Source organism: Coenobita brevimanus, chromosome 88, assembly GCF_032717465.1.
Source record: "Coenobita brevimanus isolate Jiangsu-jjx chromosome 88, ASM3271746v2, whole genome shotgun sequence".
Taxonomy (NCBI): Eukaryota; Metazoa; Arthropoda; class Malacostraca; order Decapoda; family Coenobitidae; genus Coenobita; species Coenobita brevimanus.
This window is the reverse complement of record NC_137041.1, coordinates 5,627,996-5,654,715: the sequence shown is the minus strand read 5'-3', so window position 1 is coordinate 5,654,715 and position 26,720 is coordinate 5,627,996. Positions and strand designations below refer to the sequence as shown.

The 26,720-nt window shown below is 41.0% G+C and overlaps 1 protein-coding gene and 1 non-coding gene across 2 annotated transcripts; both read right to left on the bottom strand.

Annotated features, from left to right (window-relative positions):
* Positions 1–905: 905 nt before the first annotated feature.
* Positions 906–16,983, bottom strand: Sem1 (Suppressor of exocyst mutations 1). Its single transcript, XM_080281238.1, has 3 exons — positions 16,719–16,983; positions 4,424–4,520; positions 906–1,103 (listed from the first exon to the last, which is right to left on the bottom strand). The coding sequence occupies exons 1-3, from the start codon at positions 16,807–16,809 to the stop codon at positions 1,073–1,075; spliced, it is 219 nt and encodes a 72-aa protein (XP_080137364.1). The 5' UTR covers positions 16,810–16,983; the 3' UTR covers positions 906–1,072.
* A 1,221-nt stretch (positions 16,984–18,204) lies between these two features.
* LOC145411269 (5S ribosomal RNA) lies at positions 18,205–18,323 on the bottom strand. Its single transcript, XR_013899396.1, has one exon. It is a non-coding gene; the product is annotated as a 5S ribosomal RNA (ribosomal RNA).
* Positions 18,324–26,720: the final 8,397 nt, after the last annotated feature.

Below are 26,720 nucleotides of genomic sequence, written 5' to 3'. Positions count from 1 at the left end.
TTTTCGTCGCTCACGCCATAGTGAACAGCATACGTATATTGTTTTAGGGCAAAATAAGCCATTTATAAGGGCGTTGGGCCTTTTTTTTTTTTTTTTTTTTTTTTTGGTGGGAACGGAAAATACATGAGTTGAACAAGCCACTAGTGAAAACCAAAAATCGATATCCTAGGCCCATTTAGGTTGTTGACGGACATAAAATGTCACTATTACAAGAGCATGTTTATGTAAATACATTGTACACCCTTCAATTATATTATTTATGTAATCTATTAAGAACAATACAATTTACTTATGTCTAAGAGGTTGAAGTTCAGTCTTAGAACCTCTTTATGTTGCGGCTTACTTAAGCCAATGACATATTATAAAAGGACCTTTACTAACACCAATGCACAAGTCCTGAATGCATTGCAATTACAAGAGCCTTTCCACATATTCTATATGGTAGGTGAGTATTAATGCCTAAGTGGTGGCACATGAAAGTGTTATACGTGGATTGCTGGGCCTTAGTGAATGGGCTGTTTTGCCTATGCCAAGTCAGGCACATAGGAAAATGAAAAGTAACCATGGGGTAAATTTGAAGAAAATAACCATTAACCCTCTAAAGTTCAAAACAACTGTAGTATTCTGCTTCAGCTAATGCAAGACAATTTATTCAGCTGAGCCAGGCCTGAGATTTAGTTCCCTGCTATGTCACAAGAAGTTGAACACTTGTACAGGAATTCACCAGAATGAGATGAGGCAAAGGTATTTCAGCAGAGAATGGATAAATACTTGAGAAATGCACATAATGTAGCAAGAATGGAAACACCCAGTTTTAAGCTGCTATATCTGTACAAAGAAATTCCTATTGCTTCTGTACTGGTATTCTAGTGAAATGAATATCATCAAGTAACTGTAAACCACAATGTTTTACAAAATGTTTATTATAAGTTTCAGTACAATGTAATCTTCAAGACATCACTTACATGAGATCATTCAAGGGGCAATTTTCTAGAGATGCATGTAATGTAATATTTATAATGAAGCTGACTGAAGAGTTTACCAATAATGACATCATTGTGACTTGAAGCGATTACTGCATTGGCTGGATGTTCAACTCAGCTCTGGTAAAGGAAGTAAATTTTACACATTAGTACACAATTGCATTTACATTAATCATAATCACAGTATTATGCTTTATGTATGTACAAAATATTCCTTATCTACTGTATTTTGAAGTATGCAAGAGTAGAAATTTCTGTCATCAACATCACAATAACCCTATTTCCCATTATTACATAGAATGAATGGAATCTGGAAAAAGGAACAAGAAAGCCAAAAAGTAGATGAACTATCAACAGAGTGCCCAGTAATATGGGCCACACACCATTATCCAAACAATCCATAATCCAGATGCTGTGATCTGGCTGTTTGAAACAATTATTCATACATTTTTCCATTTTATCTGGACAAAATGTTTACATCCAGGTGGAAATTATGGCCAAGCAAACATTTTTGCCCGGCAGGGCATTCCCCCCCCCCCTCCATGTCACAGCAGGGTATGGCCCTGCAGCGGTGATTGCTTGTCCGTGGTAGTAGTAGTAACTGTAGTTGTTCCCTAGGCAGTCTGGCCGAACAGCCCCAAGTCCCTCAGGAAGGCCATGGCCAAGACTGGGCTTTCCCACAGAGCTCTCAAAGAGTGTATGTTGTGTTGTTGGCATAGGTGATTGTGTGCAATGCAGTCTTCCATAATGTGCCTAATAGTATGGGGTGCTGTGTTGCATCCTGGACAGGCATCAGCAACGGAGTCATCCAGCCTCTTCTGGTAGCTTAAGAGGGCTGGATGGTGCCCACCAGGTGGACCCTGTCCTCATGAGGAAGATAGGATTCAGAAGGGTGGATGGCAGGAGGCCGTGGATGCAGCTGTGTGTTGTCTTTAAGTGACTGAATGGAGCGGCGAGTGATCTGAGTGTGGATATGCTTCTGGAAGCTGGTCTGAGGTGGGCGAGGGGGGAGAGATGACAGTATTTGTGAATGGTATCATGTGCTGGGTGTTGTTTTGATTGTTCCTTGGTGTGGGTGGATGTGCTGCCATGTACTGTAATGGATGTTGTGGGTTTGTGGAGCCTGCAGCAAGAAACTGGGTGCCTCTCATGTCTAGGTGATCCTTGACTTTGAGGACTTTGGTTTCTTGATGTAGGTGGTCTGTGGGTGTAGTAGCTGTGCAGCCTTGTTCTGTATGGTCTGTAGAGTGTTGTAGTGTGTTTTGGTGAGGTTAGAAGCCCAGGCAGGGCTTGCATAATTCATCACTGAACGTATGTATTGTTTGTATACTGTGGTGGTGGTTTCTTTGTTGTGTCCGAATGTTGTATGGGCAAGTGACCTCAAAGCACTGAGTCTTGGTGTTATTTTATTTTTAATGTTTGTGATGTGTTGTTTAAATGACATTGATGTATTGTATGTTAGTGGCTTCGGTTGCTTGTCTGTGGTTGATGGGTCTGCTTGACCATAGTAACTGCTTGGCTGTAGTTTATAGGTCTGCTTATGGAGTAGTGGTAAAACATCAGGAATAATTGTTGTATGATGTACTGTAGTGGCCTTTTACAATGGCTTTCAAAGTTTGGGTATGTACAAAGGGGGGCCAATAGGAGAAATCCATTATCCAAATGGATTCACTACGCTGACATGCCTTTGGCTCTATTACTTTGGATAATCGAGGGATTACTGTACAATGCTAAACTCTTAAAAGTGAGATCACACAGGTGCTGACAAGCATCCAGTATTTGGTGAACATTTAAGCAACACCTGTATTACTACTGTATATTATTTAGCTTGCATCCCACCATACAAATGGAAGTCAGTAACATAACAGAGTCCAAATTTCTTTTCCCATGAGAGAGAGAGAGAGAGAGAGAGAGAGAGAAGGGGGGGAGGGGAGTCTGTCTTCCCTGTCAAGATTTAGGTTTTAGGTATACAACTGAAATACAGTATTTAAGTCCCAGTACAGTAGCTTTACATGAAAGTGTTTGAAATAGACCATGATGTGCAACCCTTGCCTTGTGTACTGCTATAACCAAAATGTTTTCTTAATCCCCTTAAGTCAATGACATATTGTAGTCTTGTTTTTTTCTTTGTTTTTTATTAATATTTTTCTTCAACACAAGGAAGACTCTATTATTGTGAAGAAGTTTAACCTGCAGAGTGTCAACCTGGTAGATAAAAGTGGTGGCTGTGACAATACCATGTCAAGTTCGTAGATCTATAATTTGATCCTCCCACCATTTTGGGTGAGTCAGAAGGACTGTAAATATCAGAAACTGATATGTGGAAACTTCTACTCTCCCACCTGGGGCCACCTGGCCCCAACTGGGCACAGGCTGTATGCCTCAGTACCACTGTTTCACCAAATATTGTAATCAAGCATTAATGCTAACCAATTTATAACAGCATGTATAAAGTAGTATATGTGATAAAACACTCAGCAAAGCATATTAGAATGTAACAGTGGAAAAAAAAAAAAAAAAAAAAAAAAAAAAAAAAAAAAAGTTTAGTGGCAACACCATAAGACAATGTACCACCACTCTCAGTTGAGCTTGGCTGCCAAGGTCACAAGACCATTCAAACAGCATAGGAACTCCAAACAGGTACAGTATGTACACAAAAAATCTTTTTTTTCCCTCCCTTATTTCTAAGGCCAAAATATACTTTTATACAATGAACCAAGCATCGAAATTTGCCAACCTGGGAACGTCTTCTACAAGTACAAGCGACCTGCTGCCAAGGTCACATGACCTAAACTGTTAAAAAATAAAAAATAAAATAAATTAAAAAAGATGTCAAATTCTTATTTTTTTTCTTGTTTCTTGGGCCAAAATACAACTTTTTAACCACAAATCCCAACACCAGTTTTTGATGACCTGGGGAAGTCTCTTAATGGTATACAGTAGGCAGCTGATCCTTTATGGATTAATGCTGTACCTAACCCCTCAAGTTTGATCTCTCTGTCCTAAGCTGAATACAATGATCTGGAGGCTGAGAGATTAAAATTAAAAATCATAGGGCTTGAGGTTAAGACATTACTGCCAATGCAGTAACAATTAATTACGGTTCCAATGACATAATACAGTGCTGTACTTCAGTTTATGCTAGCTAGCTCCAGATGACTTAGAATCTGACTTACAAGCTAATATCCAAACTGGAGGGATTAGATAGTCTTCATTACTGTAAATCCCTAACTACTACTTCTATGCTAAGTCAAATCATCTGGTAGCATTAAGAATGAAATATGAATGACATAATATGGATGAACTGATTAATGTGGTGCGAAATGGGTTTCACCAACCAATGGGTGTTTACGTAAAAAATAAATAAATAAATAATAATAAAAAACATACAGGTACAAACAATAATTTCATCCATGGAGCATGATGTAAACATTTCTCACCTGAGCTGCTGGGAGAAGTCATCTTCAATATTGTCATCATCCCAATTATCCTCCCACACATTGACATCCTCGGCATCCTCCTCTGCCGCACCCCAATCTGAAAAATGTGCAGATGGGATGCGTAAACAACTGCATGGCATCAACCATGAAAGAAGAGTATATCATCATCACGCTTTCTCCCTCCCCCCACCTGAGTAAACACCCACACAAATTAAGTAACATCGCAACAATGATGATCTTCATTATATTCTTGCTATCCTGAGATAATTTTATACAGCTCAGGACAGAATTGTTAAAGCTACACTTTCATTAACCCACCCACAGCTATGGTGCTCTTGGAATGGATACTCTCATCTGGCAGGTGGAAGAATATAAGACAGACAGAAGGGTTTAAATTCTTGACTACAACAACTTTATTTTAGTCCAGTTACCCCTGGACACAGCTCAGGAAAGTCCTCTTATACCGAGAGGATCAATGAAGGCTATCCCAAATCCATCCCATTCAAAAAGTGTCTTTGCCAAATAGTCATCTGAAAAATAATAAGCATATCATAAAACATGCCCTCAAGTTGAAAGGGTTCAAAATAAGCACATGTTAGAACAAAACTGGATCTTTGAAGATCAAAATAAACTGTATTTTAATAACAAATATTTCAAAATAGTTTTAAGGGATTAATCCCCGAGCTAGACCTCATCAGATCATACAGCCCTGCTAGGGTTATAGGAGAGCGCTACCCTTCCAAGCACAGCAGCCACCGGGCGGGGCGCGAACTCGCAACGTCACGATTACGAGACCGACACCCTACCACCGAGCTACCCCGCTCCCCCAAAATAGTTTTAAGAATCCATACAAACTCAAAAGCTGAGCCAATATTTTGCAAAACCTAGATTGGGTATTAAAGATTTTCTGACTTAATCGAATCTGAGTCTTCCTTTGGTCCTGACTGCTGTACTGCTCAAAGGTTCATTTATGAATAGTACATAAACAAAACAGGATCAGACCAGACCTATCTGAGAAAGCCACAGCCTTTAATCTTAACTTTGATATTCTTTAGGGAAGTTAAATCTACATAATAATGCCTCCTGTTTTACAGCATTTTTGTCTTCAAATGCTTGGATACTGTGATGAGCGTAAGTGAAAGTTATGAGGATGAAATGCATGAAACGTGTAACATGGAAGGAAGGATTCTGGTACCCTAAGGGCAAAGAGCACAGAAATACAGAAGTCACTACATGACAGTTGTGATCCTCACTCTAACGTAAGAAATGAAGCTTGGAATCTATTGGTGTAAGAGTGAAAATGAAACTCTGGTATTTCATAAGGGTGTGAATAACTCTTTCCCCAGCATGGCAAAAAACACAAATGGTGCCAACACTGTGGGTCTGCTAGCCCATGGAAAGAAAATGTACATTAAAACATTTTACTGCATCCTGGAAAGAGAACATTATACTGTACTTAGTGGCTGTCCTGGTTATAACCAGAGTTAACCTGTTGCATACAAGAAGAACTTGGACTAACAGTTAACTCTTGCATCAGAGAGTTGGACAGAAAAGGGATGAGAGTTTGTTGTACAGTAAGTCCTCATATTTGGACGCATTTTACTTCGACGCCTCATTTTTCGCGCAAGAAAAAGGTTTCAGAGTTGTCTCACAATTCGCGAATTTCCCCACAATTTGATGCTCCCAGCTGGCAGCCGACACTCAGCAGACGTTGCGTACCGATGCTTAGTCTAGGCACTGGCCATTTTTCTATGCAACAGTTTTCCATGATCTTCATACAGCAGGTCCAGCAGGGCAGCAGACACGCGTGAGTTTGTTATTGTTTATGATCGTAACGTACGATCTTCAGCCGTGTCGTGAATACATAGATGGTCCAGTTGGGCAGTAGACACACGTGAGTTTGTTATTGTTTGTGATCATAACATATGATCTTCAGCCGTGTCATGCTACTATTTCTTAACAAAGAATCGTTACATGATTCTCGAAACACTATTTATTTTTGTTTTGATGGAGAAATACCTGAAAAGGATGTAAAATAAAGCTTATCAATACTTAAGGAAGGAAAGAATAATAACCGTCCCAATACAGAGATGGTAGACTCAGCCCACCAATTTTTGATTCTATTTGACTATATTACAGCCTCTCTTCCTTGTAGCAGTGAGTAAAATAATGTTGTTATAATTTCTCCCTTCCTTTTAGTGACAAAGAGAGCACATAAAATGACCAGGATTTAGTTGACCTACTTTGATGGCGAAAATTAAAAAGTCTGGTGAAATGTGGCAGCTTTTCCTTGATTAGTGACATCAGGAACTAGCCCATCCCCTCTCAACACACCTTCACTTGCCATGCAAGCCAGTTTTCACTGTATTTCTGGTAAGGATTTTTGGTGTTGCAGCTCTTTATAACAGTTTTAATGTGTTTTCAGGCACGTGTTTATTGTGTTATGCTGTTTTAGCACTAGCAAACACTCCTCACTTAATTTTGGGAAGGCCCTGTTTGGTGTTATAGTACTTTCTGACAGAGTAGGAACATCTCCCACCGGAACACTCCTCTATTTTTCACATTGATTCTTAACTTCACAATTTGACGTTTCGCGGTTCATGAGGATTTGGCAGAACATCCAAGTCGCGAAAAACGAGGATTTACTGTAGATGGGTGCTACGCACCTGTCCTAGACATGGAGGGATACAAGCAGACAGTTCAGAGGAGCGGTGACCATTGAAGTAGCGATGGAAGAGATAAAGATGCAACAATGCGACGAAGAGACAGAGGTTGAAGGAAGCCAGTAAGAGGAGGAGAGTTAACGAGATGAAAAGCCTTTGACTCCACCTTGTTGAGAAGAGCTGTATGTGAGGAGCCTCCCCACACATAAGAGTTGTGCTCTACACAGGGCGAATAAAACCCATGTATAAGTCAACAACTGTGTGGGAGTAAAGAAGGTACGGAGTCTGCTTACCACACCTAATCTCTTGGAAGCAGATTTTACATGAGATGTAATGTGATCTTTGCAAGTTAAATCCCGAGAGAATGAAACCCCAAGTGCGGTATGTTTAAGGACGATGCAAGATTGAGCTGGATATTATTAAACACTGGTGGGTGCTCCTACTGAAGATTATGTTGGGTGCATTAAAAACAACAAGATTGCTTTTCCCCTAGTCAGATATATAAGCCAAGTCACACATTAGGTGTGCCATAGCATCATCCCTTGTTTGTTGAAGTAACTGCTCAGATGCATGCAGCAGGAAGAAAATGGAAACGTGAAAGGTGGAAACATCAAAGTATGAGTCGATAGGGTTAGATGTACAGCTTAGGATAATGATGAATAAAAGAAAGAGAGTTGGTGATAAGACAGAGCCCTGAGGAACACCACTGTTGATAAATCTAAGAGATGAATGGTGGACGTCTACAGCAGCAGCTATAGAATGACCAGAAAGGAAGCTACAGATGAAAGCACAAATAGAAGGACAGAAACTGCAAGAGGTCAGTTTGGAAATTAAAGATTAATGCTAGACTTGATCAAAAGCCTTTGAGATGTCAAGTGCAATGGCAAAGCTTTCGCCAAAGTCCTGAAAGGAGGATGACCAGGAGTCTGAAAGGTAGGCGAGAAGATCGCCAGTGGAGTGTCCCTGACGTAACCCATACTGACAATCAGAAAGAAGGTTGTGATAGGAAAAATGCTTTAAAATTTTTCTGTTAAGAATAGACTAAAAAACTTTCGAGACACATGATGTTAGAGCCATTGGGTGACAGAGGGTTGGGAATGGCCACCCTTCTTTGAGACTGGCTGAATGAGAGCAAACTTCCAGCAAGAAGGAAAGGTACAAGTTGACAAAGGTGAAAGAGTTTACCTAGGCAGGGTGTCAGCACAGATGCACAGTACTTAAGGACAACAGGAGGGACTCCATCAGGCCCATATGCCTCGTTAGTACCGAGGCCAGTGATGGAAGAAAATACATCAGCTGAAGAAATTTTAATGTCGGCCATGAGGAAGTCAAAGGGGGGAAGTGATGGAGGAACAGTACCGGAATCGTCTAAAGTGGAATTGGAGGAGAAAGTGAGAGTAAGAGATCTGCTTTATCAGTAGAAGAAATAGCTAGGGGGAAAGATGATGAGGTAAAGTTGTTAAAAAGGTTTTTGGCAAGGTGCCAGAAGGAGCAGGAAGAATTCAAGTTGAAGGGTTGAGAGCAGTTAGTATGGATGAAATTATTTTTACCAGAGCAAAGAACAGACTTACCAGTAGCATGATTTCGGGCAGAAATATAAAAAAGATGTGATTCAGCGGTAGGCTGGCTCCAGCACCTTTTATAGGCCTTCTCCTTGTTGTGGACAGCACAGAACAAGCATGATTAAACCATGGCTTTCTTGCATTTGTCAAAGGATATTAGAAAGTAAATGTAAACAACTGCAGTGACGATTATAACTCAAATAGATGTTTTCTCAATAAAAGCCAATGAAAGCATTCCAAAGACATACAGCCAAGTCGCCTAAGGCGCAGCTAATTGGTTGTGGACCGCGCCCGTGCCACAGAAAACCATGCCATACAAATAACTAAACCTATGGGAAAAATGGAATCTGGTTCTGGACATTCACCCAAAGTTCCCCTTTTCATCCCACTTTTCCACACTTTACACATTCGCACAATCAAGCAATCAATCAGTCAATGCATGTATTACATGTAACAATAGGCACAAAAAATGGGAGGGTGATCAGCCTTGTGTCTACTTGGGCAATACCACGCGCTGCAGATCGAGCGAAAAAAAGCTCGGCCAAGTAGACACAGATCAGCTGACCAACCAAAACATTAAAGATGGTGGCAGCTGCCAGGTCTAGCACTGATTGAAGAAGTTTATTTGATACAGTTTGTATGCTCCAGTGTCAACAAAACTCACATTTAACACACTAATAATCATTCTTATATACGTGATGATGATGATGGGAGGCATTATACTTCGTCTTAGCTCAGAGATAGGTGCTTCGTCACTAACCCGTTCATAGCGATTTTACGAATAAACCTATAAAACAGTCACCAAACCCGAAGAATCTTTAATGTTTCATTACTTAACACAATGAATTAGGTGAAGTTTAACCTCCTCATATGAGAGAAAAAAGTCCACAGTTGGAGCACTTGTAGTATGAAGCTGGAGTGGTCGCCATCTTCTTTGTTTACAAACAGGGGAGCATGCCGCCAGGGGAATCTGCCCGCGCGTTTCAAACTCTGCCGCGCCCATGCAATAGGTAATTTATGCCTGTGGTTCGTTTTGGGGGGTCCGGCACCTTGCCGTGGCATAGAAGTCCGCTCCATAGGTTGATTGATTAATTAATTGAAAATAATTAAAATCTGGCGGCGCAACTGCCAGGGTCATATGACACTGGATGACAGAGTAAAAGACACGGCAAAATAAAAAGTGCCTATTCAAAATAAAGTTAATATCTGTTAGTAGGAATAAAACACAAAATAATAAAAGAAGAGTTTATAAAATATCAATTACTTATAAAAGTGGAAAGAGGCCCGCTTCCTGAAGAAAACTAAAAACATCAGTAAAATCATCAGAGGCTTCAACAAGCATCGAGGACAAACAGTAGGCACCATCTGCCCCCTGACATACAGTAGGTCCACCAGACTTGGACACTCGACCAGCAAGTGACGGACAGTAAGGGGAACAAGGCAGTGATCACAGTACAGCTGAGTCTCACCACACATGAGAAACCCATGTGTAAGCCGAGAATGCCCAGTGTGAAGCCTAGCAAGAGCCACCTCCAGTTGCCGAGACATAGAGGGAAGAACCCTTGGCACAACCACTCTCTGAAAGATTTCTTTTAGTTTACTGCGAGAAACACCATCCCAGTGTCTCTGCCAACATGTACGAACTGCGTACCGCAAGTAAGGTGTTACGTCGGAAACAAGAAGTGGGTAGTCAGTTGGGGACTGTTGAGAAGATGCAGCTTTAGCTAAAGTATCTGCCCTCTAATTGCCCACCATACCAACATGTTCAGGAACCCAACGGAACTCTACACGGCGGCCACGATGGCCAAGAAGAAAAAGCCACTCTAAAATTGATAAAACCAATGGATGGGATGCATGAAAAGATTCCAGTGCAGACAAAGCACTACGCGAGTCACTAAAAACCACAAAAACGGATTGGGGGAGAGTAAAAATGATTTTCAGAGCATATGAAATTGGAGTCAGTTCTGCCGTATACACTGAAGTAATGCCAGGAAGGCTACCGCCCCTACTAAAGGAAGGGAAGACAACACCAAATACTACTCCAGTATCAGTCTTAGACCCATCAGTATAGACGGGGACAGAACCCTCATGAATGGAGGCATGTTCTAAAAAAAGAGAGGGACACCTGAGAAGGAAGTGAGCCCATTTTTTTCAACAATGGACCTACAGAATGTCACGCGAGGGAGTAGCCACCCGCGCCATAGGTGACGAGTGTACATACAGTACTCAGGTCAATGATGATAAGAAAATCACTATGGTAATTTCTGCATGAATTTTCTTCAGTGACATGGTATGACAGTTTCTAATGCCTCCCTCTCAGTAGACAGTTTAGAAACTTTTTCTGTCCAGATTCATAAAATTCAGTGTTTAAACTTCACAATCATATACTGTATACAGTATTTTATATATTTTTCATAAATTCTGACACTGACACTAAAGGTTAGCATTTGCATGGAATGACCCTAGATAGATATTTTGATAGATAGATCTGTGTATCTTTTAGCTGTGTTCAAATGAAGGTTAACTTTACATGGCAATGAATAAAAACATGAGATTTGTTTTGAATGAGGCAGCGCCAACCGATAATGATGCTGGGAACTAATGGAGCTCGTGGTTCAAAGCTTAGCCTAGGTGTGTGTCAGCTTAACCCTGTCAGGTAGTGCTCTGGTTAACCATACGTACTGCACACAGATTCCTGCCACCTTCCTCAGGTGATTTTCTAGAGCTAAATTTTGGCAGAGAAAATACAGGCAAGGAATGAATAGTGCTTGGTCTCTTTCTTCCTGGCTACACATATGTTGAAGAATATTTAGCGTTTTGCATCCTGTGAATGTGGTAAATTGTTTCACTGGAAAATCCACTTCAACTCCTACCAGTAGGAGTACAGTAGACTGCAGCACCAGTCGAGCAGGGCTGTAAAGTCACTATTTGTTTTACGATGGGATTATGTCAGGTCATACCTAATCGTATACCGATATTATCGTAAATTAGGAGACTGAAACACATTATAAAAGGGGGGTTACATCAACTCAACTTCCCAAAGTCACCTAACCAAGACTAAACCATAAATGACAATCCACCTTCATTCCTACCTGTGTTGGTCCAAGTCGTCTCCAAGTCGTCCCCCCCCAAGGCTGGAGGACTGCCTGTGCTTACAGGCACTAATGGTCAGCCTCTGAGTCAGACAAGAACAGGTTAGGGGGAGGGGAATCCGGCCCATACCCGCACCAACCTTAGCACTGGGGCCCATACCTGCGCTGGGGCCTACACTGGCACTGACCTTACCACTGGGCACACAAATCCACAATACTACAGTATAGTACTATGTTTGGCTCAGGGGTGACGATAACAGGGGAGCACACATGAACAAGTTGAAAAGATGGGGCTTTGAAGGGGTGGCAAGACCTGAACCATAACATGCACTGCACGCCAGGGCAGCATCTTGCCTGAGGCAAGCGACAGTCACCTTGCGTGTGCCTGGCACTTTCTGATGGCAAAATCATTATAGCGTGAAATTTACTGTAAATAGAATTTTGGGGTGGAGCTTTTCTATTATCGTTGTAGCGAATTATCGTAAACCAAATCAACGTAAAACGAGTAGTGACTGTACTCCCAAGGTGGATGGAAAGTTGATGACAGGGAGAGCTGGAGCTCCCGTTTCATCCGCCCTCGGGACTAGTTCCTGACCATCCCCCTCTGCTGGACTATTTCAGTGTCTCAATAACACAGAGAGTAGGCCAGCATGCTCTCCAATACAAGTTTCTCTAACTGTCAGGACCAAACTACATGCACAGTACACATTACACTTCCTTTTCAAAATTAAAAGAAAATGGCACAATCAAATCTGGCCTCGGATTCCCGGGGGGGGTACCATAAATTCCCCCACCATCTGCCCCTCTCCCAGTGACGACTCAGAGAGATGCCTGAAACCACTGTCAGACTCACTTCTTCTTCATTTCTGCAACATTTGTGGCCTTTCCTCTAACTTTCTCTCTGTCAAACATCACCTCTCTTCCTCTAAACCTCACCTTCTCTTCCTGTCCGAGACTCAGCTGTCTGATGCAACTGACAGCAAAACCTTTTCTGTTTCCTCCTATTTTCTCTATACTCATTTCAAAGCCAAAGGTGGCTGTTGTGTATATGTACGCAACGATTTATCTTGCTCTCGTGTTCCTGAGCTTGATTCTTCTCAATTCTCTCCTCTCTGGCTTCGGCTTTCCTGTCATTCTCTGACTACATATACTGTATCTGTGCTGTTTACTTATTTCCTAATTCTACTGACTATGAAAAATTCTTCGACTATCTTACTTCTACGATGGAACACATTCTATCCATTTCTCCTTTCTCTGAAATCTCCATTCTAGGAGATTTCAATGTTCACCACCACCTTTGGCTCTCCTCTCCTTTCACTGATCAACCTGGTGAACAAGCCTACATCTTTTCTATCCTTAATGACCTAGAGCAGCTCGTACAGCATCCTACCCGTATCCCTGACCACTCTGGAGAAAGCTCCAACATACCTGACCTCTTTCTTACAACTAATTCTTCTGCTTACACTGTTAATCTTTCCTCTCCGTTGCGCTCCTCCGATCACAACCTAATTACCTTGACACGTCCTATTGCTCCGGTACAGCCTGCAGACTCTCCAAAGAAATGTCATCTATGGCACTTTGGAGCTGCAGATTGGGAGGCCCTCAGGCAGTGCTTCTTTGATTTTCCCTGGAATGATTATTGCTTCCATTGCCAGGAACCATCTGGGTGTGCATTGCACATTGCGGAGGTTATTCTCTTGGGCATGGAAGCATACATTCCCTTCTCATATCCTCTGACTATTGCAAGAAAGCCTTGGTTTAATCACGCTTGTTCTAATGCTGTCCACAACAAGGAGAGGGCCTATAAAAGGTACCAGAACCAACCCACCCCTGAATCACATCTTGCTTATGTTTCTGCCCAGAATCGTGTTGTCTGTTCTTCACTCTGCTAAAAATAATTTCATCTGTACTAAATACTCTCAACTCTCCAACTCGAATTCTTCCTGCTCCTTTTGGCACCTTGCCAAAAACCTTTCTAACAACTTTACCTCATCATCCATCCATCTTCTTTTCTAATCTGATGGCTCCGTAGCTATTTCTTCTACTGATAAAGCAGATCTCTTCGCTCAGACTTTCTCCTCCAATTCCACCTTAGACGATTCCGGTGTTGTTCCTCCATCACTTCCCCCCTCTGACTTCCTCATGGCTGACCTAAAAATTTCTTCAGCTGATATAATTTCTGCTATCACTGGCTTTAATACTAACAAGGCATATGGGACTGATGAAGTCCCTCCTGTTGTCCTCAAGAACTGTGCTTACACCCTGCCTAGGTAAACTCTTTCGCTTTTGTCTGTCAACTTGTACCTTTCCTTCTTGCTGGAAGTTTGCTCTCATTCAGCCTCCCAAAGAAGGGTGACCATTCCCAACCCTCTAGCTATCGTCCGATTGCTTTAACATCCTGTGTCTCAAAAGTTTTCAAATCAATTCCTAACAGAAAAATTTTAAAGCACCTTTCCTATCACAACCTTCTTTCTGATCGTCAGTATGGGTTCCGTTAGGGACGTTTCACTGGCGATTTTCTTACCTACCTTTCAGACTCCTGGTCATCCTCCTTTCGGGACTTTGCCATCGCACTTGACATCTCAAAGGCTTTCGATTGAGTCTGGCATAAATATTTAATTTCCAGTCTCCCCTCTTATGGTTTCTATCCTTCTATCTGTGCCTTCATCTATAGCTTCCTTTCTGGTCATTCTATAGCCGCTGTTGTAGACAGCCATCGTTCTTCTCCTAGATCTATCAACAGTGGTGTTCCTCAGGGTTCTGTCCTATCACGGACTCTCTTCCTTTTATTCATCAATGACCTAAGCTGTAAATCTAGCCCTATCCACTCGTATGCTGATGATTCCACCTTTCACCTTTCCATTCGGTTCCCACAACGTCCATCTCAGCAGTTACTTCAACAAACAAGGGATGGGACCATAGCAAACCTAATGTCTGACTTGGCTCGTATCTCTAACGGGTAAAAATAATCTTGTTATTTTTAATGCATCAAAAACTCAGTTTTTACACCTTTCAACCCGACATAATCTTCCACAGGAGTACCCACTAATGTTTAATAATATCCAGCTCAACCCTGCATCATCCTTGAACATGCTTGGGGTTTCATTCACTTGGGACTTATCTTGGAAAGATATTGCACATCTTGTAAAATCTGCTTCCAAGAGATTAGGTGTGCTAAGCCGACTCCATAACTTCTTTACCTCTGCACAGTTGTTGACTTTATATAGGGGCAAGTAGCACCTGTCTAGCAACCAACTCTCATCCCTTTTCTGTCCAACTCTCTAATGCAAGAGTTAATCGTTTCTCCCAGTCCTTCATGTATGCAACAGGTCAACTCTGGAACTGTCTCCCTCTGTCTGTATTTCCTACTTCCTATGATCTCCGGTCTTTCAAACGCAATGTGTCCAGGCATCTTGAAATGAATGGATCTTGAATTTGGATCTCTTTTGTATTGTTTTTTTTTTTTTTTCTTTCTTGGAAGGAACGGGTTGCAGGCCCCTGGCCTTTGGTTTTCTTTCTTAAAAAAAAAAAGTACAGTGCTGGTATATTTAGGAGAGAAGAAATTCATCTGAACGCAGCAAAAATACAGAATAAGAAATGTCTTCGGAATGAAGGGCCTAACTAATGGCAACCTCACCACACACCTACCTGAAACATCAGATGTACACTGAAATGTGATGAATGCTGAGTGTTGTAAGAAAGGCACACAGTATGCAAAAATAACCATGGAGAAGTAATAGACACCCTTAATGTATTTTATATAATATAATGTATATATGTTTAATGGGTGATGCACTGGTTTAGTTTAATAATGGGTATAGTATTAGTAAATGAACATGAAGTGTATATTTGCTAAAACAGGGTGTTTTAATATGTCAAAAATATTAGACTGAGAATCTGATATTAAAAACTATCTATCTATTTATCTATTGCCAGACACCATAATCCCATAAGGGGTGGCCACTCGACTTTGAGTTATTGGTTTTACGGGGAGGGACACTAACCCTCCACCAACCCACTTGTTGACAGGTAGGGAGCACGTATGGGTTGGTTATATGGTTACCACCCAGCGCTATAAATGGTTTCTTGGCTTACAGGAAACCATTTGGCTTGTCACTCAATGTAAAGCCACCTGTAAAGGAAAGAAGAGCAAAATGAAGTGACAGGAAAGATGGGAGATACAGGAAGAGAGGAGGGCAGGCACAGAAAAGAATGATAAAGGCTAAGGAAGAAGTAGGCAGCACTACATCAAGTGAGTGGATGATGGTCACCACCACCTACCACCAAACAATTCTTCTATTTCTTTCTGGTCTGTCTATTATGGAGCCTCCAACAGGCTGCTAAGTTAACATGGTAAGCTGACATGTAGCCATTATGGTATATATTATCATTTCATTTAGTTTCATTTATAAAGACTCCAATTAGTTTCATTTATAAAGACTCCAACACATTCGCATGCGTCAGTCTTGGTCACCTAATTTTCATCACCGGGTGCATACTTATCTCGGCAATATTATATCGCGCATCTGACTTCAAAACAGTGATAAATATATGCATCAGACAATGACTTCCCAAGAATGTTCCAATATTGGTTGGGGATGGCCCAAATACAGCCCCAAATGAAGGTTGGGAGGCTGGCTGGGGGCAACTGGCTGTCAGGGATGGGATTGGGGACAACTGTGAAAATGGCCCATATTATGCCGTACTCCAGTTTGTGCTCATACTAAACCCAGCCAAATCAGGCCTATTTTACTGCTGATCCTTAACAAATCAACAATGGAAACATATCACTTGTACTGTCTGAAACTTCACAATTACGTTTTACTCTTGCTATAGACTATCCAGACTATGCAGGCAACATGTCCACCTATTATGCTAAGACAAATAATTTTACCACTGCCCAAATTATTTTAACACAAAAGAGTTGTTCGGACTGAAGAGATTAACCACACAATAACAACGCTGTTTGAAAATATACCTTCCGCTGGGAACTCTTCGAACTCGTCGTCCTCTTCCAGTAGTCCAAGGTCGATCTTGGGCTTGGTATCTGCTTGCTTCTCCCCAGACATATTGGTCTCTGTAGTGGTATCGCAGTTTATAAGGTCAAACAATAGTCACTCCTCACGGAACTATGCTGTCTGAGACGGTGAGACGATCACTCAGCACAGTCACATTCAGAACACTGTTGTTGTGTTGTCAAAATGTCAATTTTGCAGACTCACTGTCGAGATCGTTTCCCTCTTCGGTATCAAACGCACAAATTAACCCACAGCTACTGAGCCACACATTATTTCATGTCGGACTTTAATATTCTAATGAAGTGAATTGAATTGAAATATTTATTGTTGTAAAATGTACAGAGTGCTAATACAATAAAAGAAGGTTGTGTTCACTGCTCATAATTATACCACTAATTATTCTCATAGCATCAATCACATTATTATAGGTATGAGTACAGTGGCGTTACATCTGGCGAACGAAAGTGAAGTGTCGAACAAGTATTCGCGAACGTTCGCGTACAAGATCGGATACTGAGCTACACAAATAAATTAAAGTCGGACTTTAATCTAATCTATTTATTGCTCATCATTCCACCTTAATCATTCTTATAGCACCAATCACATAATAATTGTGTACACTGCGCTCGTACAGTGGCATTACGCTTGGCGAACGAACGTGAAGAAACCACCGAGCTCTAAAATTAGTATGGAGGGGCCACTCAAAGTATATAGACCTCCTTTCTCACCCAAGGGCAGGGTGAGGAGTAGCAGCGTCCAGACAGCACACTCTTGACCAGTCCAATAGGCCACGCTTCCATTCACTCATCATTCAAGCCCCTGGAATCCTGGTTCTACCGGATATGCCAAAAACATTCACCACATTCTGTAGCTTTACACAAACATATCCGATTGAGTCAATCTGGACGCTGCCATGCTCACAAGGGATGCCAAAATCCCTGATCATGCACTTTTCCTCACAACATTCATCAAGCCAGCTCGATCTCGTCAGTTCCCTAGCCTCACCGACTTCCAAACCTCTCTTCCTCAAACACTCATCCACCATATCCCTCCACCTTCTCCTTGGCCTACTTTGCCCCCTCCCTCCTTCAAATTCGCTGATATACCTTTTTCACCACTCTTTTGCTAGCCATTCTTTCCACATGGCCATACCATCTCAGGACACTTTCTTCGATTCTGGTGTCCACCGACTTCCTTATTCCACACCTTTCATGAATTATATTATTTCGTATCCTATCCACCCTCTGTACTCCACATACATTCCACAGCAGTCCCATCTCCACTGCTATTACTCTTGACTTCTCATTTTCATGCCACACCATAGTCTCATTCATTCATTCATTGCCAGACGCCATGTATCCCAAACGGGGTGGTCAAGGGCTTAGAGTTAATTGTTTTACAGGGAGGGGCACTAATCCTCCACCAACCCCACTTGACACGTAGGGATGCCAACAGCATCTGGTGTTCCCAGGCAGTCACCCATCCAAGTACTAACCAGACCCAACGTTGCTTAACTTCGCTAATCGGACGGGAAGCAGTGTACTCAACGTGGCATGGCCGTTGGCTCACATCCACATGTTAAAGTTGGCACCAACACTCCATTATGTAAGCCTCGTGCACCTGCAACACTCAAGCTTCTGTTTCTTACCAAGGCCTCCATTGCACCAGCTACTTTTCTTCCTTGTGTCACTCTACTTTCAACTTCTCTTGCACATTTTCCTCTCTTTTCTATCACTGTTCCCAAGTATTTGAACTCTCTCACCAATTCCAGTCTCTCTCCATTCACTGTGACATCACATTGGGAGTCACCTTCTCTCTCAGTCACCATCACTTTACACTTCTCTACATTTACTCTCAAGGCCCGACGCTCACAGACATCCGCAAAACTCCGCACTAGCCTACCAAGTTCTTGTCCGGTACTTGCAAGCGTACTGAATCATCAGTATACAACAAATTTGAGATATTCCATCTATCACCATTTGATACCAACCCCATCCCTTTCTCCATTACTTGTGTTTTTACTTCTCTCATCACCCCATCCATATACTATATATATTGAACAACCATGGGGACATCACACAAACTTGTTGCACGCCCACACCGATCGTGAACCATTCACTTAGATGCCCATTAACCCTTACACATGCATTGCTACCATCATAAAAATTCTTGACAGCACCTAGCAGCTTACCATCTACACCATACGTGCACAAAACTTTCCACAATCCCTCTCTATCTACTTTGTCATATGCCTTTTCCAGACCCATGAATGCCATAAACACCTTATGGTCCTTCTCACAAGCCTTCTCTGCTATCTGTGTCTCACTGCAAATACTTGATCCACACATCATCTACCACTCCCAAAGCCACCCTATTTATAACTCACTAGGACTTCTGATATCTCTCTTACTTTCTCTGTAATAACTCTTCCATATACCTTCCCTACCACACTCAATAAACTTATGCCACGAAAATTCTTGCACTCACTTTGCTCACCTTTATTTTTGTACAGGGGTACAATCACAGCCATTTTCCACTCTGCAGGCACAGTTTCACTCATCCATGCCTTCTTACATGTCTCCACCAAGCACTTCATTCCACTCTATCCACTACACTTATGCATCTCTGCATACACCTCATCAACCCCAGCTGGTTTCCTATTTTTCAGCCACTTCACAACACCCTTCGTCTGTGCGAGTGTCACGTCTCCTGGCACTGCATTCCTTCTCTGCACCCCCCCAAAACCAATCATGTTTACAGCCACTCTGCTCTCTCTATTCCCATTCATCAGGCTTTCAAAATATTCTGTCCATCTGGTCCTTACTTCATCTCCATGGGTTAGTAACCTACCACCTGCATCCTTCACACCATCACATTTCTTTCCTCTTTCACTTCTACATTTCCGCACCTCTTTCCAGAATAACTTCCTATTTTCAGAGTAGTTTGCATTCATTTTTCTTCCCAGATCATCATTTACCTCTTCACTAGTCTCTTTACGTGCTTCTTGCTCTCGATATACTCAGTTCTTTATTTCAAATGAACCCTTATCCTGTAACCACTTTAGCCACTTCCTCTTTTCCTCCACCACTCTCTTAGCCTCATCCCACCATGCCATACCCTTCCTTTTTGTTGATACTCTTGCCACACCACACACAACTTTAGCATTCCTAACTTAGCACTCCCTATATGCATTCCACAGGCTGTCCAGATCCAATTCAATCCAGTTCACTGATTCTAACTCGTCCTCTACTTTGGTCCTGTAATCATCTGCCATTTCTTTGATCCTCAGCTTCTCAACTTTCAGTCTTTCTCCCTGACTGCTCCTCTCTCTTGATCCACCTCACTCCTCTCAGCTTGATCTTGCATACCACTATCATATGATCTGACAGATCTCCACATCGTCCTCTCACAGCCCTTGTATCGGCAACCATTCCCATCATCGACCTCTCTACGAGCACGTAATCAATCAGGCTTCTCTCAACGCGATCCCAGTTTCCTTTATACTATGTATATTTATGTGCATCTTTGTGTCTGAAATACTAGTTACAAATGCATAACCTCCTCTCCTGACACATATCCTTTAGTTGCTTCCCATTATCATTTTCTCCCGGTACTCCATAACAACCCATTATGTCATCCTCAGGACCAGTACCTACTTTTCCGCTCATATCCATCACGATCACTTTATAGCTCCTGGGCATTTCTCCCACTACTTCACCCAGCTTATCCCAAAACCTGTCTTTCTCTCTCTCACTCCTGTCCTCACACGGTGCATATGCTACAATCACTACTACTTTCACCTTCTCAAACTTGAACTTGACATACATACACCTCAAGCTGACACATTTGTAGTCTTTCATTCCACTCTGCTACACCTCATTCATCAACAAAGCAACTCCTTCCTTACATCATCCTCTCCCATTCATTCCCAATCTTACACATTTCACACCCTCCCACTCCTCCATTTCGCACCTTTTCATCTTCATTTCACTCAGCGCCATCACAGCATATCTCACACTCTTGAACAAATTCACTACTTCAACCCTCTTGCTCTCCTCATTCACACCTCTCACATTCCACATGTGTCTACATGCTTACATTGTACAGAAAGTGTATATACTGTGATGAAGAATGATGACCACTTGAGATATCCAGTACAAATTGTAAGGATAAGCAAGTACAAGTTTCAAAACAGTGCAAGACTGGCTGAGTACGGCAAACGGCATTATTCCCAGGCAATCTGTAATATCGAATTACCATGTGGAAAAACTGTTACTGCCAATATTGGGGGGGGGGAAAAAAAAAAAAAAAAAAAAAAAAAAAAGTCATGTACATTAACCAGTAATACAGTATATGCTGTCATCATCATCAAAGGGACACTAACCCTATGATAATCATCAACTTAAATACCAGCACCAGTACTGAATTCTGACTATGGTATGATAAGAACAGTACCACAAACATATCTGAGCATCCTAGTCAATCATTTTCTCTGATGCTTTGATCTCTTGAGACCCCCCACCCACATAGAGAGCCGTTATAACAGAGCCATGTCCAGGAAAACTATCTTTTTGCCATTTCCAGGAAAACTATCTTTTATTACTTGTTCCTGACTTTGCTGCTACTCCTCTTTTTCACCAGTGCATTATTCCTCTCTCTCTCTCTCTCTCTCTTAACGACATATGTTCTCCCTCTCCTATGGTATTCTTAATCTTAATTTCCTAAACTTTATTTGGTACCTACCTATGTGTATTATCTGATCATGTCCACAGCATCTTACTGTATTTTCCTTTACAGATATGGCAGTGTCTAGTTCAAGGATAGGCTACAATGTCAGATACCCTTTAAAAACTGACATATGCAAGCATGATCGTTTATGAACGAAATGAACCGGCTAACTCTCTTTGAGGGCACTGCATGACTGAAAACCTCCAGTCACCACTTGGGGACTAAATCTTTACACACAACACAATTATTATTCCAACTGGAGTGTTCTAACACTAGGAAAAGATGTGCCATCATTCCAATTAATATTGTTAATAAAAGCCAATATCAACAGTAATGAAATATCAGGTTCTGTAAAAGCCTCTTTACTTTCTGTTTAGAAACATTCCATTAATATTGTTGGTAACAACAATATGATATAACTTACTTATACTTACTATAACTACAGCAATTTGGAAAGGCTATATGAATGCTAACTAAAGTACAGTATATCATACAGTTATTTTAAACACTAACTCTACCAACTTAAAACTGTAAAACTTTTGTATATTGAACACTTACTGCAGTACCAACACCACATTACTGCAGAAGTACTGGTATATAGGTCTAGCCATACACTGGATGTTTACAGCAAACAAATATCATTACATAATGGCCATATTTAGTGGACACTACTTTCTACACCAAAATTCTACTCATCTATTGTAAAATACCAAATCCTATATCTCTCTGGAAATATAAAAAAAAATTTGCATTGGACCAGAAGCCCATGGACAGGAAAAGGAAGAATACAGGCCTACTTAGTAAAATATATCTAACCCAACTGGTTTGTGACCAGTCACAAGTCTTAATGTTTATATATATTTATCACATTACATACACAGCAATCTGCGCAGTAAGTATCCACACCTATTCTGAACATAAGTGAAGTATCACTTGAAAGACGACAAATCTTTCACTATCCACACTATGTAGAAGATGGTAATTCAGTGACTTTAGATAACATAACTATTCCCACACTATGTATGAGTACAGTACTAAGGAACATTTCTGAAGCACAAACATGAAACCCTTATGAAAACTCAACTAATAACTGCATAAAGTTAGTCTCTGTATTTGCACCCACATCCAGTAATGCAGAGCTGTTATGTATTCAGCCGTCTGTATGTGTCTGAAAGGAAAACTACTGAATGAAACTGCACCAAATTTGGAATAATAATTGATGGCCACCAGAGGATTATAGGATTAAAATTTTGGAAAAAAAAAAAAAAAAAAAAGGGGAGGAGAGGACCTGAAAACCATCAAAGGGACAAGTGAGACACACACACACACACACAAAAAAAAATGCACAGCAAGGTCAAAGGGTCAGCCTTTTGAACAACAGCAATATCAAACATGTATGGCATGATTGCCATACTGAGTGACCTTTCGTGCTACTGACTGGTTTCAAGGGTATACACTCAAAATTTATATCTTAACCGCTTGGCTGTGGAGGTCATAAATATTTCCCATGTCTGTGGTGTGGGGGAAAAAAAAAAAAAAAAAAAAAGTTTTCATCATGTGTTCTGATTTACTTAAACCTAACCAAACATAATAATAATACTTTAGTCACACAAAGTTTACACTCCACACTGACGATTCACGACCCACTCATGAAGTATGAGCATGCAGCAGGTGCGAAAAATGACTGATCACAATATTTCACACAGCTCTTCCTGAACGTACAATGCAGTCTCTTGACTGGCATTTCTGGGATGCTGTATGTATTGTTATATTAACATTCCAAATATCTGAGTCTCTACTAAGTTGTACCTCCCCCTAAAACGAGTAAAAGTAAAAGTACTCTGCATTAGAGATGTACAGTATGTGACATCTGCACACGCACGCACACACACACACAAAAAAAACTGCAGTTTTGTTGAAGTCACCATCTGTATCCACACAATCATCATCTGCATCTGCACTTGAGGTACGAGGATGTTGTGGATGTATGAAATTACTGTATGTTGTTATACAATTTTTGTCAAAACTGAAATGATCATCATCATCATCCGAACCTCCTTTCCCACCCTGGCGTTGGGTGAGGAGTAGAAACATCAAGACAGCCCAAGTTTGCCCAGTCTGATGGGCCACGCTTCCATTCACTCATCATTTAAGCCCCCGGAATCCTGGCTCTATCTGATACGCCAAAAACTTCCACCACATTCTGTAGCTTCACAAACATATCCAATACAGTCAAATGAGCAACATCATTATATTTGTCTCTCAAGACAGACAAGTCAAGACTTCTGGGCAATTAACTGAAAGTCTGTTTTTGGACTTAATAAGCATATTTTTTAGGCATATAAGATCAAAATTCAGTAACTGGCAATAGCAGCTTCCAATCAGTGACTAAGTGCTGTAATGGCTAACGCCATACTGGGCCTATCACTGTGTGTAGCAACTACTGCCCCCAGTACTATAAAGTACATGATTTACAAGTATTGTACCATGGTTTCTAGGTTTGTGAACAACTTCATACATCTCTCATACACAACATATAAACATAAAAATATATGGAGTGCTCAATGCTTGCTGTGCAACCAGAAACATTCATGAAAAACACGTGGGACATCATCTTTAACCCCTATGCGCCAGTTGATGTGTATGGCTGTCACAATTTTGGGCACGGAGCAATGCTGGTTGACGTATATAGCCACAAGCATCTTCCCGCCACCCATTGAACTTTAGCTTCTCCTTACTTATCGACGGGACATTTGAAGACCTGGGGATACTTTCATTTGAAAGAGGAAGAGTTGGTGAGTATTATGTATCTTTAATTTTTTCTCCAGCTGTTATAGTTTGGCAGATATTAGGGTTTGAAGTAAGTTTTTTTCCCCCCCCCCAGAATCACGGAAATCCCCCATAGGTAGAAGAGTGTGACATCGGAAACCCCCCGGCATGTAGGGGTTAAGAAATCACTTAAGACCTATGCATGAAAAGTTCACTGACTATACTAATGGAAAGGAAGAAAATACACCCAGAAAAAAAAAGAAAAGAAAAGAAAAAAAGAAAATTAAGGCAAATATTAGACAAAATTTACAACTGTTTTCAACCCGAAGAAGGGTGGGATGCTTTGCAGTCTAAATTCAGAGCAACAGATATGTGCACAGCATAGATGTTACTGGAGGATGATTTACCCTTCAGTAATATTGTGGACCTTGGATTCATGAGACTGATGTCTAAAGTTGTTCCACAAAACAATGAAATAGCACAGTTCCTCTTCCTTATTGATTTGCAATGAAAGTTATGTCAACTTCTTGTAGATGAAGGATAATATAAGAGATGTAATGCTGCCTACTTCTTCCTTCACCTTCATCACTTTTTCTGTCTCTGCCCTCTCTCTTCCTATTTCTTGCATCTTTCCTGTCACTTTTTATTAATATCCTTTCCTCTTCAGGTGGCTTTACGCTGAGTGACAAGCCAAATGGTGTCCTGTAAGCCAGTAAACCATTTACAACACTGGGTGGTAACCATTTGACCAACTCACACGTGTTCCCTATGTGTCAACAATTGGGTTGGCGGAGGGTTAGTGCCCTCCCCCCCCTTGTATAACCATTAGCTCAAAGACAAATGGACTCCTCTTATGGGATTATGGCGTCTGGCTATGGACAGAAAGAAAGACCACCGATATATAGTCAGATACCTCAGTAGATGTCACATTACTGAGTTTAACTGCCAATGCCATCAAAGCTGACTTTAAAATGAACTTTTAGATGTAGGTGTGTGTGTGTGTGTGTGTTTGAATATATTTCCAGAAAAGCTGATGAACTGCTAGATACATCAGACATTTTGAGTTGAAGTGTCCATCATTTATTTTATGATTCAGGAGCAAATATGAAAAAGACCATCTTCTTGCCAGGGTTAAAAAAACTTGCATTATGCTTTTCACAAAACAGAGTTAATTATTAAAAAAATGGCTTATCATCAAAGGATGCAGTAAGTAATGCAATTATTAGGTGCAGAAGCATTGCAACACACTTCCATAAATCAACAGCAGCTCAAGACGAACTAAATAAGATCCTAAAGCAAATGAATCAACCTCAGTTACATGTCTTACATGAAACACCCGCAAGATGGAACAAAACTTTGTATATGCTAAGGAGAATTGAAGAAATAAAATGATATCTCTGTTTGTATGCTACCAGCAGTTCCAAATTAACCCAGCTGAGCAATATTAACTGGATCATCCTGTCTAACTGTGTAAAAGCTTAAGAACCTTATGAACAAATCACACACACAAAAATGAGTCAGTCACTATCATCTGTTAGTGATGTGATACCTCTCATAGTATGCCTCAGAAATGTTCTTCAGTCTAGATCTACAGAAATCAGTGAAATTCATGTATCCCGTGCTTCAGACTCCGATGCCAATGCTAACATTACAGACCAAGAGAGAGGAACGCATGTCATAAATTCCTTGAAACAAACAATGAGAGATGACTCGACAAAAGATTTTCAGGAACTGAGACTGATGTTATGTACAGGGCTGTACCATACAGTATATGTGACAACAAAACCAGATGCAAGCACATTTTGTTTACCAATGACATCATGAATGCTATTCTTACTTCAAGCAATGATGAGGAAATAGAGGATTTATCATGAAAAAGTTTCAAAGGATACGATTCATAAATATCACCGGGAAAAGAGACTTCAAGTGAGTGAAGATAGTTTTCAGTGGTGGAAAGAAAGAGGTGTAGATTTCCCTGAATTGAAGGAAATTGCTCAGTGATATATTTGCTGCCCTCCAAGCAATGTTTCCAGCTACCAGCTACAGTATTTAATGATGGTAGCCTTATCTGTGATGAGTAATGTACGCAGTTGCTGGGAGAGAAAGGGCACAAATATTTAATTCTGAAAAACAATTTGTCACTTTCAAACTACTGTATAAGCATTAAATGTGCAGATACACTGCACAAGTTGGGTCCCTGTCCCCTCATCAAGGTAACAACAGACAACTTTTATGTCCTGTGTTGCAAAAATTTGTCTTTACCAATTGCGGGAAAGGGGGGGGGGGGGGGGGGAGGCAGTTATGGGCTGCCTGGATATAATTAAGCAACAGGTTATTACCTCTGGAAATGAAGCTGGAGGAGGTTATGTATTCACCCAGATCTGCCTGTTTGTCCGCAATATATCTCAAAAAGTTTCTGAATTTCAGTGATACTCTTGAATAGGTGAGTCATGGGCCAAGGAAAA